Consider the following 17,704-nt stretch of genomic DNA (forward strand, 5'->3'; position numbering starts at 1 on the left):
TTGAATGTCAAATGCCTTCCCCATCCGGAATGGAACGTCACAAGGATGTCCCCTATCTTCTATCCTTTTCGTACTTACGCTCGAACCAATGCAAAGGGAACTTTCCATTTCAGTGGAAACACGAATCAATAATACTTAGGAATTCAGCTCCCATCCAGACGTTCAGATTTATACATAAAGAACCACCTCCCCCTCAAATTGACTGCTGATCTCAAACCTTGGAACAAACCAATCTTCTCATGGTTTGGCAGAGCGGCAGTTCTCAAAATGAACGCCCTACTAAGAATGCTCTACTTATTACAAACGGTCCCTATACGGAATCCGCTAGCCTTCTTCAAAACATACATAAGTATTTGTTCCAGATTTCTTTGAGGGGCTCGCAAACCCAGATTTAGCTATGCATTGCTTGCCCAACCGAAACCGATTGGAGGAATCGGCCTCCAATATCTTAATTATCACATGGCTATTCACCTCACTAGAATGGTGGACTGGAATATACACTCACCCCACAAGGACTGGGTCTCCCTGGAAGCATCTTTCACAAACTTACACCTGAATTCTCACCCCTGGATTTCCCCTTACCACATTCCCCCGGAAATTCACCTTCATCCCTTGATAGGACCTACCCTAGATTGCTTCCGTCTGACATGCAAACTTCCATTTCCTCCATACCTGGACCGCTGACTCCAATAAAACTAAACCCCACCTTCCCACAGGAATGCATAGCCACTATCTCTCTGATAACTGGCCACATGACCATGTTAGAACACACCAGTTTTTCCATCGAGGGAAACTCCTCTCCGCATCCCAACTCTCCACTAAGCTGCAAAGGCCACCAATCCCTCCCTGGATAAAGACAACATACGCCCTTTGAAAGACTCTGTACACAGCAGACATCTGAACCCCACCTAATATCCTTGACACACAATCTTCTCTGACATAAAAGCCAACGAGAACCTAGCTTGCAAAAATTGGGAGAAAGATCTCTCCATCCCATTCTCGGAAGAGAACTGGGAATGATTTTTTCTGAATATTCACAAAGGGTCAACCAACGTCACTACTCAAGAAAATGGATACAAAATCCAATGTGGTATCGTACCCCATCCATCCTAAACAAATTTAACCCAGCTACATCCGACACCTCAGTAAAAATGGGCCTGCTGGACACACGTCCAGACAACATTTGAATACAAAAACACAACAGACACTTCCACCTGAACAATAGGTGGGGGGGGGGGGGGAGAAAAAAAATACAATCTAAATAGTCACAAGCTTTGCCAAAAAACACCAGCCATCTGTCGCATCCTTCATTTCTCAACTATCTTTCTGGTACCTCTTCCCCTCCCAAGACTACCAATCTCCAATACACACCCCATATCAATCTCATGATTGGAATTCTTTCATCCACACATAACCAAAGACTTTGGGGAGTCAGAGACAACCCCCTCCAAATCCCCCCCCTCCCCATACCCCATCTCCCACACACCCCACTCCCCCCATTTGATCCGATTAACTGCCCACGTACCATTATCACCTATCGATCCCACACACAGCCCCGAAACACCTACTCCAGATACAAGACAAGAAAAAAACAGGCTCAACCATTTTCCAACTACAAATCACGCCTATACCTAAGTGGAAACCTAATACAATAAAGCCCCATACCAAATAAGTCTCTCCCTGAACACAGTTTCTGCATTTGGGAATCCATAGAACATACTTCAGACCTCTGTCCGAATTACTGTTTGACGTATGCCAGCACCTGTAACCCTACAAGATGGTTCCCAACTCTTCCCCTTGCTTAGTCTATTATTGTAGTGGATACTTCTCTATGAAACGGACTGTGACCTTGTAAATTTACAGTGTATAATGGTTGTTCGTGATTTCTGTACAAGCATCTTACTTTTTACTTTTCAATAAAATAAACTTTTTGCGAAAAAAAAAAAAAAGAGCGGGCAGCAACTAGGAAAAACAGAACTGTGCCAACAGGGCCAACAAGGTTCAACAAACCCAACTACAACAGAACCTTGCGGGCAAGAGCTGCATCCACAGAGGACGTCCACATGTTAGAACTTTGAAAAGGTATAAAACAGAAAACTAGGTGGTGGCCATACAAAGATGGGTAACAGAGGCCTGGTCCACAAACGCCCAGGAAACTCCCACTGATCTGGTAGAATGGGTACATAAAAGCACAGGAGAAGAATTTCCTTGAGTGTATAAGCTGTAGCAAACAGATTTCTTATCCATTGAGGACTAATGGAGCAGGGTGTTTTTTGGGAGGTCCTGAGGACCGGACTAATAGGTAATCAGTCATCCTGATTGATAGCTGTTGCTTTGTGGTAGACTCATATAGCCCTGACTATGTTGAAGCAGTGAATCAAAATCTCCTATAAGTGCTTTGGAGCAGAGCACAAAGAAAGAAGGACAAAATCTTCATTGAGGTGGAAGATTGATAACACCTTAGAAGGAAAGGATGGTCCTGGTCTTAAGACTACCTTATTGTGAAAAATAGGATTTTATAACAGCTTACCTGTAAAATCCTTTTCTTTGAAGTACATCACGGGACACAGAGCCATAGTAGTTACTATGAGGGTTATAGGCCACCTTCAAGTGATGGACACTGGCACACCCTAAAACAGGAAGTCCACTCCCTATATTATCCCCCCCCCCCCCCCCACTACTGGGAGTACTTCAGTTTTTGTAGCAAAGCAATACACGTGTATACTAGAAAGAGGGGCGGGACCTTTGTGTTCCGTGATGTACTTAAAAGAAAAGTATTTTACAAGTAAGTCATTATAAAAATCCTATTTTCTTATCGTACATCATGGGACACAGAGCCATAGTAGTTACTATGTGGGATGTCCCATAGCAATGCCAACTGAGCGGAGGGAGACAACAGAATTAGGGCAACATGAGACTAGAGGAGTTATACTGCTGCCTGCAGCGCACTACGCCCAAAGGCGATATCCTCATGCCTTTTTACATTTACCTGATAAAATTTGATAAATGTAAGGACTGAAGACCAAGTTGAGGCCTTGCAGATTTGAACCATGGAAGCTTGGTGATGCACCCCCATGAAGCACTAACAGCCCTAGCGGGGGGTGCTTTAATATGAAAAGGTTGAACTTTCCTCCATAAACCATAAGCTTGAACAATCACTTGATTCCATTTAGAAATAGTAGATTTCGATGCTGCCTGTCCTTTAAGACCTTAACAGTCGTTCTTAAATAGATTTTGACTGCTCTCACTACATCAAGATAATGTAGTGACTTTCCTTCCGCAGAACAGGGTTCTGGGAAAAAACGAAGGTAGAACAATATCCTGGTTTAAATGAAAACCTAGGTAGAAAATTAGGATGAGGACACAATACAACCTTATCCTTGTGAATAATTAAATATGGCTCTTTACAAGAAAGAGCAGCCAACTCTGATACCATTCTTGCAGAAGATATGGCTACCAGCAAAACTAGTTTCCTTGTCAAAAAGGATCAAGGGAATATGTTGTATCGGCTCAAAAGGCTGTTTCTGTAATGCCAACAGGACTAAATTCAATTCCCAAGGGTACAGGGGTGACTTAATCGGAGGATTTAAGCTACGTTACCCCCTGAATAAAGCTACAAACCAAAGAGTGTGAAGCAAGTGGTTGCTGGAAAAAAAATACCGATAAGGCCAAAACCTGGTCCTCGATAGTACTTAAGATTGGCTTTATTTCTAATCCCATCTGTAGAAAGTCAAGGATTTTACTTATGACATACTTCCTGGGGTGCCAACCCATGGATTCACACCAGGAGACATATGCCTTCCAGACTCTATAATATATGACTCTGGAGGCCGGGTTTCTTGCATTAACCAGAGTAGACTCCACTAAACCTGACATCCCACGCGTCTCCAGATTATGGGTTTCAATAGCCAAACCGTTAAATTTAGCATTTGTAAAGTAGGATGGAATACTGGACCTTGCGAGAGAAGGTCTGGCCATGGAGGTAGGGTCCATGGGTCCCCTACTGCTATCTTTACGATCTCTGCATACCAAGATTTCCTGGGCCACGCTGGGGGCCACAAGCATCACCGACTTCCCTTCCTGCTTGATCCTGCGAAGAAGTCATGGACGCAGGCAGAAAAGGAGGGAATGCATAAATCAGTGAGAGCTGAGTCCACGGGAATAGCAAGGCATCTGTTCCGCATGCTAGCGGATCTTTGTTCTTGACACAAAGTTGTCGATTTCTTTGTTGAACCTGGACGCAAACAGATCTACGTCTGGGATCCCCCGTCTTTGACATATTGACATGAAGATAATCGGGGTGAAGGAACCATTCTCCCGGGAACAACTGCTGGCGACTCAAGTAGTCTGCCTGCCAATTTTCTATTCCTGGAATGAAGACTGCAGATAGGCAAAGTACATTGTTTTCTGCCCAAGATAGGATATGATTCACCTTTCTCTGGGCCGCACAACTTCTTGTGCCCCCTTGGTGATCAATATAGGCCATTTCTGTGGCATTGTTGGATCGAATCCTGGCAGGACAACACCGTAAACTGAACGTTCAGTTCCTCAGGACCAAGTGCTCTGCCTGAATTTCTAGAACGTTAATGGTCAAGGCCATTTCTGATCTGGGCCACTTCTCTTGGACAGTTGCCTCTTCCAGGACTGCTCCCCAACCCAAAAAAGGTTGGCATATGTTGTTACCACTTCCCAGGTAACTGAAGGAAGGATTTGCCCCTTTGCAGGTTTTTTGGTTATTAACCATAAACTAGAGGCTCCGGCGCACCCAGCCTACAGCATCTGGTATTTCCAGGGGGTCTCCCATCCAGGCCTGACCCTGCTTAGCCTCCAAGATCCGACGAGATCAGGTGCTTTCAGGGTGATGTGGCCATAGGCTTTGGAGTCAGACACATCAGGATCTAGAGCTTGAACCCTTTGTTCCAAGCAGATAGGATACTGTTTTGCAGCAGTCTCAAATGAAATGGAGCGCAAGGAATGGCCTCGAATGAAGCCACCATATTTCCCAACAACCTCATGCAAAGCTGAATAGAAGAATTCATCTTGCTTTGACCACCTGAATCAGTTCTTTTATGGCGCTGATCTTTGCCTGGGGCAAGAATACCCTTTTCTGGGTGTATCTATGATCAGACCCAAGTATTTAAAGATTTCTTCTAGGTTGAGAATTCAACCTAGATATTCCAGGCAGTTGAATGTGGTGACCATACTTTGGTCTAAGCGGGCTACCGACTGGTCTATCAAGAACAGATAGTCTAGGTAAACCATAATCGTTCTACCTTGGGCCCTTAATCTGGCTAGAAGAGGGGCCAGAACCTTTGTAAACACTCAAGGTGCAGTAGCTAGATGGAAAAGCAAAGCTACACACTGAAAATGAAGATTTTCCACCTTAAAAACTAGATATTACTAGTGAGCAAGGAAATATACACACGGAGGTATGCATCTTTGATGTCGATTTACGCCAGAAGTTCTCCTCCTTGTAGGATGGAGATAACTGATTGGATTGAATCCATGCGGAAAAAAAAAAAAGAAAAAAAAAGAAGAGCGGTTATATTCAGGAATTGAATTTAGATTTTTTTTGCCAAAAGATGGCCCAATGCTTCATAGAAAGACTTTTCTCTGGATCCTTAGGAATGTTTGATCTGGGAAAACAAGGAGACGGGAACTCTCGGAACTCCAGTTTGTACCTTGGAGCTATTGAGAAGTCCCCCATCTGTCTCGACACTCTTCCTGCCAGATGCTTTAGAACTGCAGAATAATTCCCCCTATTTGAGCGAGCGGGGGCGCCTCCTCATAAGGAGGCTTCAGTATTTTGTAGGTTTCCTCCCCAAGACCTTTTATTCCTGGGGTTGACCCTGAGGATTACCTTTTGAACTTGACAGCGGAGGCCGTCGTGACTGCCTGGAGGCTGATGCCCTTGGCACAGGAGAAGGAGCTTGTTAAAATGAATACACATTTACTCCTTTTCTTAAAATGGCAAAAGGGGAATTTTTCCTCTAAAATTTCTTTCGATGTATTACCCAAATCATCCCCAAATAGCTGTTTCACTGCAAAAGGAAAACTAGCCAGGAGCTTCTTGCATGGTGCTTAGCGAAGGGCGCAAGGCCTGAAGGATAGAATCTATCATAGCAATTATTGCAAACATAAAGCTGCTACTAGCTTGCCAGATCCTGAGCCTGCTGAGCAGGATAACCTTGAACACCTGTTTAAACTGGTCTCTCAACTATTAACCAATTACTATCAGTGCAGGCTGAGACACTCAATCTGCCAGAGAAAAAAAAAAAAAAAAAAAAAAAGTGTCTTTTTCTAATAGGAACTCCAACTTTTTATCCATTGGATCCTTAAGCATTTGAGCATTGTCTGCCAGTCAAGTCAAACTCTTATTTACAGAGAATATAGCAGTGTTAAATGCTGGTATACCCTACTTTTAGTAAATTTTCTCCACCATACAAAAAAGCTTTTCCAGCAATGGACAGGAAAGGTATGCACAGCTTGAGGAGGCTTTAGCGAACCCAATCAGTTAAGGGTACATAAACGTGGAGCAGACCATTCAGCAAGAAATTGCACCATCAATCTTACAGATTGTGAAAGTTGATCCCCCCGCATTTGACACCTAAAAGAGTAGTCATCAGCCTCACCACGGTCCCCTGAGGGAATTCATCTTCTCCTGCCCCTAGTTCATCAGTTTGAGGGTCCTGGGTAATGGAAGAGAACCTGTTGCATTTTGTCCCACACTGGGATGCGATTAAAGCCGCTAACCTTTTTTTTTTCAATCCTATCATGGCTGAGGAAAAAAGACCTTTTTAGTCACAAACAAGGGCTGCAGTGTTGAACACAGCAAACATTTCATGGCCCCGATGCTCACTCTGACCAGCACCCCCTCTCAGGGGAAGATGCGATTGTAGAGATGAGTAGGCTTTCCAGAGCTTGAGGGAGGAACCTTTTAGCCTTTTGGGGGTGTTTCAACCCCCCCTTCTGACCTTAGCCCGACGCACAAAAGCAGAGGTATCACCAGAATTAAATTGCATGCACTGCTTGAGCAATAGTTCAGCCACTGCCGCTGCTATTAATGCTCAGCCTAATGCAAATAGTAAATGTGTCAAATAGGAAATGCCTTTGTCACCAAACCTCTTTCGCGCCCCTCTTAGCGCTCATGTCCCTCTGACAACTTGCAGCCAGCACAAATTGAGTTTTTACAACACACTCCCATGCTGGCGTTGGAGGACGCCAACGCTGCAATAAACCCCGCCCCCGCGAGCGCGGGCATCTGAACCGACGGGATCGGCTTGTGTGTGAGGGAGGGATGGCGTGGAGGAGACCTGAAAGCCTCCGCCGTGTAGGGGGCGGTGAAAGAAAACGGCATCGCCGATCGCTTTTTAGCTATCCCCTAATGCTCAGTCTCATGAAGAGGGGGAGAGCTCAGCCCAGGTGGGGGATGTCTGGTGGAAGCAACCCCCCCCCCCCCAAACTTACCGGAGGTCTGTCTGCTAGCCGGAGGAAAAAAGCCTGCTGCTTCTGTGACAGAGCGTGATCTCTGAGGAAAGCATGAGAAGGTACGTGCTCCATACAGCCCCCAGTGGTGACACTTAGGCATGACAACATTTACTTTTTTAAAGGAGACATTACATAAGAAAATGTAAAAATTCCTTAGAAAAACTCCACTTACCTTTCCCGCCGCAGGGTTTTCTGTGGTAAAACCAATAGAGCACCTTCACGGTGGGTTCCATTAACAAACCTTCAGGAACCCTCGGGGAACCCACAATCCTGGACCTGTAAATAGCACCCCGCCAGTAAAACTTTATGGCTTAAAATACCAAAGTACTGGATCCCAGGGTCCAGCTCTCAAAAAAAAGAAGCGTTACAGGCAAAACCTTGTTTCTTCGGACACGAGGCCCAGGTACCTTTCAATTTGGCCCAAAAAGACACTTTGAATGGATCCGGCTGCATAGCTAGCCCCAGCAAGGATTGCTCCAGTGGAGCTCAGCTCAGCACATCTTCACTCGTGACCAACACCTTAGACACTGGCAAAAAAACTGAGGTACTTCCAGTAGTGGGGGGGGGGTTATATAGGGAGTGGACTTCCTGTCTTAGGGTGTGCCAGTGTCCATCACCTGAAGGTGGCCTATAACCCACATAGTAACTACTATGGCTCTGTGTCCTGTGATGTACGATAAGAAAAGAGAAACAGCTTCTGAGAAGACAGCCACTAACTCATATGTATGACAGACATGATAGTGACCAGAAATGCCACTTTGTAAGAGGTCCTCGATCCCCAATGAGTGCAAAGGGTGGTTTCTGCAAGGCAGAGAAAAATTAGCTCAGATCCCAAGGAAGCACAGGGTGCTGCAAGGAGGACCTGATGCAAGATATACCTTGAATAAAGGTTTTGACAAAGGAGAGCAAAGCCAGTGGTCTTTGAAAAAGAACGATAAGGTGAAAACCTTTCCTTTCAGAGTGCTTAAGGCCAAATTTTGGTCAAGACCTGATTGTAGGAAGGCCAGAATGCAAGGCACAGAGTAATCTCTGGGACTGAAGTGCCGGTGTTCACCCCAGGAAAAAAGGATTTTCAAGTACAAGATCATATCTTTATGGAAGTGGCTTTTCTTGCTTTTAGCAAAGTATGAATTAAAAGACTTGGAGATCACTATCTGTTAAGACTTGGGTTTCAACAGCCATGCAGGGAGCATGATGAAAAAAGGTCCTGTACAGTTCTGGCCTCTTAAGCCAGGGGTTGTTCCCTAGTAGTTTAAGCACGTCTGTGTAGCAGGTCCTTCTAGGCAAGTTTGGTGCAATGATAATCATCGGTTTCTCATGCTCTAACCTGTGGAGCAGATGAGGTAGGAATCTTACTGGGGGAAAGGCAAAGATTCTAATTCCAGCGCTAAAGGATCCTTGGTCCTGGCCACAGAGGTGGTTTGTTGAACCTAGAAGGCAAGGATGCCCTTATTCAGTGTCCCCTATCTTTGAAAAATTACATTGAAAAAGTCTGGGTGAAAGATCCATTCCCCTTGATCCAGGCAGTGGCAACTTGGGTAATCTGCTTTTCAGTTTTTCATTCCTGGGATTTGGACTGCAGAGATCTCAAAAGAGCGAGTCTCCGTCCATGAGATTATGTGGCTTGCTTTTGTAATGGAAATTTGTAAGTTCTGTATATAATTGTATTCTATTTTGTATGTATTGCACACTGCCCTCACTGTGCACACGGCACTAATAATGTTTTCAGTACATGTTTACATTCTTTCGAGTCCTGATTAGAATTAGCCTGCCTATGTAACGCCCCTTGTTACCATAAACGTACAATTGTAATATTAATGTGATACCTATGTAATTATGTGTATAAAAACTAGAGGTCGACCGATATATCGGCTGGCCTGATATTGATTGTGCTGATAAAAAAAAGCCAATAATAACTTCAGCGGGACTTGCAAATTACTTCTGTAATAGAAGTCAATGCAAGTTTCCTGAGGTTATCTGTGGAGAGGTTTCTCTCCTCCCTGGGCAGCCTGCCAAGTCTGATAAGAAGATACATTGTATCTCTTCAAGTTCTTTTATCAATGAACTGAACTCCATGTGTAGAAGTTCTCAGTTTAACCATTTAAAGACTAAATCTTTTCTGACATTTGTTGCTTACAAGTAAAAATCCTGTATTTTCTGCTAGAAAATCACTTAGAACCCCCAAACATTATATATATTTTTTTTAGCAGAGACCCTAGGGAATAAAGTAGCGGTTGTTGCAATATTTTATGTCACACGGTATTTGCGCAGTGGTCTTTCAAACGCAATTTTTTTTTTAAAAATTAATGAAATGAAAAAAAAAAATAAGCAGTAAAGTTAGCCCATTTTTTTTTTTCGTCCAAAAGTTTTGATTACCTGTTTTTGTGTATTTAATATTTAAGATATAGTTATTTTTTTAATCTAAATTATACATACAAGTAAACTGATTGGAGGTTTGTTTTGTTTAATAAATGTTTAAATGTAAAAAAATTTCTGTATCACTTATTACTTAAGGTTGCTTACACACTGGAGCGGGCATGCGTTGACGGTAAAACGCTGTTAGTTTTAGCGGCGCTTTACCGTCATTTTAGCTGCGCTATTCGGCTCCTAGCGGGGCGCTTATAACCCAGCTAGCGGCCGAGGAAGGGGTTAAATGCGCCCATGAAGTGCTGCTGCCGAAACGCTTTGCAGGCGCTTCGGCAGCGGTGCGCATTCATTTCAATGGGCAGGAGTAGTGGAGGAGCGGTATACACCGCTCCAAAGATGCTGCTTGCAGGACTTTTTTTTTTTTAACATCCTGCCAGCGCATCTCCTCAGTGTGAAAGCACTCGGGCTTTCACACTGAGACTGCAGGGGAGCCATTTTACAGGCACTTTACAGGCGCTATTTTTTAGCCCAAAAGCGCCTGGAAAACGCCCCAGTGTGAAAGGGGTCTAACTGTTAGATTTTATGAGATGAAGGGGAAAAAAAAAAAAAATCGGCCTAATATATGCCTATCATCAATTTAACCAAGTCACTTTCTTTAAGGCTGAATGATTCCTGGGGCCCCCTTGATGGCTGATGTAGGCCATACATTATGGCACTGTGACTGCACCCCGATTGGCTCCAGGATGCTATGATGGTGAGGTCGCAAATGAAATTGCGCAAATATTTAAAGGAGATTACTATGAGACATAAAACTCTCATAGATGATCTCATTCTTGAGTAAGAGTTAAAAGAGAACTTAATTCTCTGGAAGAAAGACCTTTGCTTTGGATGTGTTCAGGACCAGACCTAAGTATTTCAGGCTAAGAGAAGGCTGGAGAGCAGATTTTTGAAAACTGATCACCCAGCTAAGAGCATCTGAATTGTCATGTTGATGATTGCAGACAGCTAGAAAGATGAGTCCTTAAAGAGAAGGACATCAAAAAACCTGTTAACTGGATGTCCTGAGAAGGGCAAAAAGGCTTCCAGGATCTTGGGGAATACACTTGGAGCAGAGGATAGGCCAAATGGCAGTGCAACTAAAAAATAACCATCTGCCACTGCAAAGCACTGATTAGGTGGATAAATGGGAATATGTAGATAGGCATTTTGTATGTCTATGGATGCCAGGTATTGATCGTCAGAGAGGCAACAATTGAACTTGTGGAATCCATGTGTAATTCTGGAATTTGATTTGTTGAGGATTTTTAAAGTAGTATTCCAGGCTAACACCCAACATTTATGCTGCTTAACCTGTGTAAGAAAGCTGCATACACTTATCTATTTTCAGGCTGACCTGGTCCAGTCACGTGATCCAACTACCCAGCGTCAGCCAGCAGCAGATGCAGGGGAGAGAAGGGAGCACGGACAATAGATCAGCCATAGGAAGTCTATGGATGAGTCACCACTCCCAGACATTACTAGCCATTGTCGAGTGCTCTCTGCTCGAAGAGTCGAACAGACAAATGAAATCGGGAAATGATGGACAGTTACACTTGTGTGCCATTTACAAGGAAAAAGTAACATTCTGACAAGAAATAAACAATGGAAAACAGTATGCTAAGATTTGCTTTACCTAGCAGTACATACCTATATGAAACTATTAATTGAGAAACGCTACCTATTTGCATTTGGATGGAAATACCATCACTACTGTGGTAACTATACACAGAGGAGCCAAACAAGCCTGAATCTTCTTCTGTGATAGTTACAATAGTAGGTCATACTGACAGTAGCAGAAGCCCACTGCCATGCAAAACAGTGACTGGTTGGCATCTGATCATGTGCCCGACCGCAAGCAATGAAAAAAATAGGCAAGTAAAAAACGAAGCATCACTACTGGCCAACAATCACCAACTAAGCCCTCACCTAAAAATTTTCATACATTTTTTACTCTAATAAATTTTATCTTTAGCTTAAAGTCTAAAAATGTATACTTCTAGGGAGGATGAAAATATAATCAGAAGTTCATTAAGTAGGCTGAATCACTCAGAGTGCCCCACATGCACCAAAATAGTTTTAAAAAAAGGCATTGAGGGTCACCATTGTTTTACACACATTAAAGAGGTTACAAACATTCAAAGCCAAATGCAATCACTAAAAATTTAAGACAATTCTTAAATGCATGAAGGTGGTCTCTGTTGCTATAAAATCTTTTATTTTTCTATTTGAATGTAGAGAAACTAGATGGAAACAGAATATTCAATGACTGAATATGCACACAGCATAAGATGCCAAACTTTACCGGCGTCAGGCGGATTGCTGTATGTAACTGCATGACGATTTTGAGCGTTTCAGCAAACATGCTGCGGAGCTCTCCTGAGTAGCAATACACAGCATCAATCTTGGGCCACCAATCCAGTGCAGACTATAAAAAAAGGAAAAAAAAAAAAACACACATTTAATTAAACAATTCAGTCTTGCTACAATCAGAATATAGTTTTCAAAAGGAGCTAAGGGAGAGTCCTCCACCCGACCAAGCCGTGCCAAAACTGGGACTGAAGCGGGGGAAACAAAATGCAATTGGCCGATAAAAAGAGCTTTTTTTTTTCTCTTGCTACACCATGCACATACAAAGCCTTCAGGGACAAGATGTCACAGTACCTCTGTCCACCAAGCAGAAAGTAGGATGGTGGCTGCCTCGCTCCGCTACCTCCACCAAGGCTCTGGCCTTTCGGACATACCAGCAATGCTGAGGGATAAGCTGCCTGGCAGCCCATAACAGCCTAGCTTTTCAGCTATGAGTATCGAGACTAGAGCCTCATCTGCCCTTGTCTCGTGTACTATATTATCCCCTGCTGAAATGTTAGCCATCCTGCTCTCCCTTACTATGAGACAGGACATGGAAACGATTGCAGCCAGGCTTGAAACATCCCTCCTCCAAGATATCACTATAGTGACACAGTGTGTGTAGGATCTTGTAAATACAGTAAACACACTATCCACAGACAGACTATCTTGTATAGGCTGAATACCCTGGAAAACCACAATTAAAGGGCTACTCCGAACCACATTTGCCTCCAACATGATGATCTAGAACAGGGGTCTCCAAACTTTCTAAACAAAGGGCCAGTTCATGTTCTTTCAGACTTTAGGGGGGCTGAAATAGGGCTAGTGAGTAGAAAATGTCCTGACCTCCAGGGTGGGTTTACAATGCCCTATTTTTGTGTTAGTGGAAGGAATAGTGCCCCCTTGCTGGTGTCAGTTGGAGGACTAGTGTTCCATCGTTGATAATAAAGAAATTCTGCTCCATTGTTGGTGTTAGTGGAAGGTGTAATGTCCCATTGTTGGTGTCAGTGGAAGGTGTAATGCCCCATTGTTGGTGTCAGTGGAAGGTGTAGTGCCCCATTGTTGGTGTCAGTGGAAGGTGTAGTGCCCCATTGTTGGTGTCAGTGGAAGGTGTAGTGCACCATTGTTGGTGTCAGTGGAAGGTGTGGTTCCCCATTGTTGGTGTCAGTGGAAGGTGTAGTGCCCCACCACTGGTGTCAGATGAAGGAAGTGGTTCCTTTTTGATGGGTCAGTGAGGAATAATGCCCCATAGTTGGTGTCAGTAGATTGCATAGTACCCCAAGGGCCAAATAAAAGCAAAGGGCCACAGTTTAGAGACGACTTATTTAGAAAATCTCCACAGGTAAAACAATATGAAGCTCTGTGGTATTCTGGAGGCTACAGGGCCGGTGGACCTACGGGACACTGTCATCAGTATCTTTATTGACCAAACCATCCTCTTCTCCTATCTAGCTCGGCAGGGTACACAGAGTCCACGTCCCTAGCGGGTGCAAACGCACCCAGATGAGAGACATGTTATGCAGGGTGCATTTCTTCACACTGAAGGAGGAGAATCGTGATGCGGGCCTGGAATAGAGGCCCCGTTCAATTTGACGTTACCAATAAGCACCTTCTCCCAGACCTCTCCTGCAGGACCCTCTTCATGAGACATCCATTGAAGCCACTGCTAGACAAAACTAGGGACTGCAGGAGGGGGGGTCGTTACATTTTTGCCCAACTACTTTTTTTCCTTCAATGACCCCCGTCACCTATCGGATGTTTTACGCTTTAATACCGAGCTTATAGAATTGCCTGACTAGTTGGTGATGGACATGGTTCCCAGTGGGTCCACACTCCCCCAATGCAGACACTGTACATGGTCAAACAGAAGCCGATCCTTGCAGCAATCTACTGATCCACTCTCTAGAGAGCAATAGATGGAATGTTGTCTTCTATTGGTGTACCCTGGGGCTCCTTACGGAGAGGCCGGGTTCACACATGTGCAGCCGCAGGTTGGGTGCCTGGGGTCTGGTGCGTGTCTGTTCATCGGTTCAGGTGAGATTCATGTCAGAATTTTAGCCTCAATTTGCACCTGAACTGGAGCCAAAGATGCACCGGACCCATTTTTCAATCTGGACCGCAGCCACACCGGACATGTGTAAACCGGCTCCATTGAGAGCCGGTCACACTTACCTGTCATGTGAAGTGGATGCAGGAAAAACCACATCCAGTTCGCATGTGTGAACCCAGCTTGAAGGTGGTTATTTCTTGTGGATGACTTGCCCCCATGTTTTTCTTGCGGTTTCAACTCATGTCATCTGCCATGGTTTAGTCCTAAAGGATACCCGTTGCACACTAATAGCCTTTACTGTATTTGTTCAAGTAGCTATTCACTAATAAAGCCTCAATGCTACAGAGGCTTTTATGGTTACTGCACATTTGCTGACTTTTCTGCCTTTTTTGCCAAACGTCTTTCAATGACCTGGAATGTTTCTGCCTGCCTAGATTCCATGTGGATCCTGGGAGGGTAGGCCTCTTTCTGGTCTTTCAATATGGAGCATGGGGGTTATCCACATATCTCTTCTAAACCTGCTCCATACTGTTTACATAGAGTGTTCATCCTGTCAGGGGGCTGATTTGATACGTTTTCTACTTTTCCCTGCCAGGGGTACTCCAGTGCTTCTTGGTCATATCACACAAATTTAATCTTTTTCCCCATCTTATTTCTCTGCATGGTCTATTCTTTCTGTGATTGGTTGGATAGAATAGGCCTCTTGCTTCATTACTTTTTAAAGCATAGCATGTGGCAGCATGGGGTGCGGTTTTGGTACTATGACTCACAGATTACAGAGCTTCGGTCTGTCTCTGGATTTGAAGGCAGACAGAACCCTGTTGGCTTTTACACCCATTTTAAGGTTGCCAATGTGGTGCTAGTGACTGTACTGGCATCTGGTGGTCTCTCTCTACTCCATTGCACCAGCTTTGTTCCTTCTTCCTCCAGTCTTTTTACGTCCTTGCCTTCTATCACATCTCCTTCCTCTCATTTTCCTTACATCTCTCGACTACCTATGGACAATAATTTTTTCTTTATCGTACATCACGGGACACAGAGCCACAGTAATAACTGTATGGGTTATATGGCACCTTCAGGTGCTGGACACTGGCACACCCTAAACAGGAAGTTCAATTCCCCATATAACCCCTCCCCTTACCGGGAGTACCTCAGTTTTTTCGTCAGTGTCTTAGGTGTTGGTCACGAGTAAAGATGTGCTGTGCTGAGCTCCGCTGGAATATTCCTTACTGGGGCAAGCCATGCAACTGGATCCATTCAAAGTGTCTTTTCCAGGCCGAATTGAATGGTACCCGAGCCTCGTGTCCAAGGAAACAAGGTTTTACCTGTAACACTTCTCTTTTTAGAGAGCTAGACCCCGGGATCCAGTATTTGTATTTTTCAGCCATATTCCTGGCAGGGTGCCCATGGCTGTGGATGCCCGATAAAAAAGGGACCCCAGTCCCTGAAGGTTTTCTAAACGGAGGCCACCGTGAGAGGTGAAGATTGGGTCTGTTACCACAGAACCCTGCAGCTGGATGAGGCAAGGGAGATTCCTAAGGAATTTTCTAATTCTTGTGGGTTTTCTCCTTTACAGTAAATGTTGCTATGCCTATAGTCACCACCGGGGGCTGTCAAGAGCATGTACCTGTTCCATGCCTATCAGTCTCGCCTCTCTGTACAAGCTACATGCTTCCTCTGGCCCAGGCTCCGTGTAAAGTCATGGGAAAGGGGGGGGGGGGGTTTCTTGTCACCTGGATAGCTTTCCTCCAGGCAGAGGTAGCATGGCATTAGACGGCGGTGTGCCGCGCCGCTCCCGCCGCCATTACGGCGGTTCCCTTCGGCAGCTCTCCTCCTCTCCTCCACCCCAGTCCTCCCCCATGTGGTCCGGTCAGGATCAGAGCCCGCTCGCGCGGGAAACCGCTCTATTTTAAAATAGATGAGGAAGGGGGCGCGCCGGGTGGTCGGAGGAAGGAGGCAGGGCTTAGCGGTGTTGGCACGATTTAGCATCCACAACGCGGGCTGCATAGCTATAAAAAGTGCTTTTTTCAGGTGCATACAGCTAGGAGGGACACAGAACGGACGGGTGGCATGTGAGTGGGTGACACAGGCATTCCCAGGCACATTTACTTAAAGCATCAGGTTGAGCTTAATAGCAGCGGCAGCTGCTGGACTATTGCTCAGCAGTGGGTGCATTTTTTTTGATGGTACCTCTGCGTTTGTGCTCAGCACTATGACCAGAGGAGTAGTTCAAATGCCACAAGGACCAAGGACACAAAGGGGTCACCCTGAGGTCCTAAGGACCCTCCCTCTGCAACACCATCTCAATCTAAGGAGGCTGGTCAGAGTGAGCCATCAAGGTCATCAGGGACTGCAATTGCTTCCGACACTTCAGCCCCTGTCTATATAAAACTGAGCGCCTTTCCTGTCCATTCATTACTAGAAAAGCTTATGTATGCTGAGTGGAATCACCCAGATAAGCACTTTTTTCCTCCTAAAAAGTTTAAAAAACACTTTATCCGATGGAGGAAAAATTGACCAAGATGTGGAGTATGCCAGCAATTGACGCTGCTACATCCTCTGAATAAAAAAAAAGTTTGACTTGTCCAGTTGACAATGCGCAAATGCTTAGGGATCCAACTGATGAAAAATTGGAATTCCTGTTAAACATTTTCTCCCTGGCAGGTTCAGTGGCTCAACCCGCAGTGGCGGCAATTGGGGTATGTCAGTCCTTGAGAGACCATTTGAAACAGGTACACAAGGTGTTCCCTGAACAGCAGGCCCAGGAATTAGCTGAGCTGCCAGCAGCTTTGTGCTTTGCAATTGTCGCAAACAGATTCTATTCTTCAAACCTCTCGCCTTACACTTGGGTTGGTACATATGCATAGAATCTTATGCTTAAAAAGTTGGTCAGCCGAAGCGCCATGCAAAAAGCTCCTGGCTGGTTTTCCTTTTTGCTGTGAAAAGCTGTTTGGGGAAGATTTGGACAAATATATCCAAAAAATATCAAGTGGGAAAAGTACCCTTTTGCCAGTTAAGAAAAAGAGTAAACGTCCCTCATTTAAATGAGCTTTTTCTCCAGTGCCAGCGGCATCAGCCTCAACACAGTCACGACGGCCTCCGCCGTCAGGTTCAAGAGGTAAACCTCAGGGTCAACCCCAGGGACAAAAGAAGTCCTGGAAGAGGAAACCTGCAAGACAGAACGCTAAAGCCTCTTTATGAAGGGGCGTCCCCGCTCGCTCGAGTGAGGGGAAGACTTCTGCAGTTCTCAAAGGTCTGGCAGGAAGAATTTCAGGACAGATGTGTGGTCTTCACAATAGCTCTACGTTACAAACTAGAGTTCCGAGAATTCCCGTCTCCTCACTCCCTCAGGTCAAATGTCCCCAAAGATTCAGAGAAAAAGAAGTCTCTCTTTCTAGCATTAGAACGACTTTT

The 17,704-nt window shown here is 44.8% G+C and overlaps 1 protein-coding gene across 2 annotated transcripts in view; it reads right to left on the reverse strand.

The window, feature by feature from the left end:
• NF1 (neurofibromin 1) overlaps positions 1-17,704 on the reverse strand; it is a 496,399-nt gene that overhangs the window by 344,553 nt on the left and 134,142 nt on the right. For both annotated transcript variants that reach the window (XM_073615002.1, XM_073615001.1), the window contains exon 12: positions 12,197-12,319. In XM_073615002.1, coding sequence (XP_073471103.1) covers positions 12,197-12,319 — 123 coding nt within the window. The remainder of the gene's footprint in view (positions 1-12,196; positions 12,320-17,704) is intronic.

Source organism: Aquarana catesbeiana, linkage group LG02, assembly GCF_042186555.1.
Source record: "Aquarana catesbeiana isolate 2022-GZ linkage group LG02, ASM4218655v1, whole genome shotgun sequence".
Classification (NCBI taxonomy): Eukaryota; Metazoa; Chordata; class Amphibia; order Anura; family Ranidae; genus Aquarana; species Aquarana catesbeiana.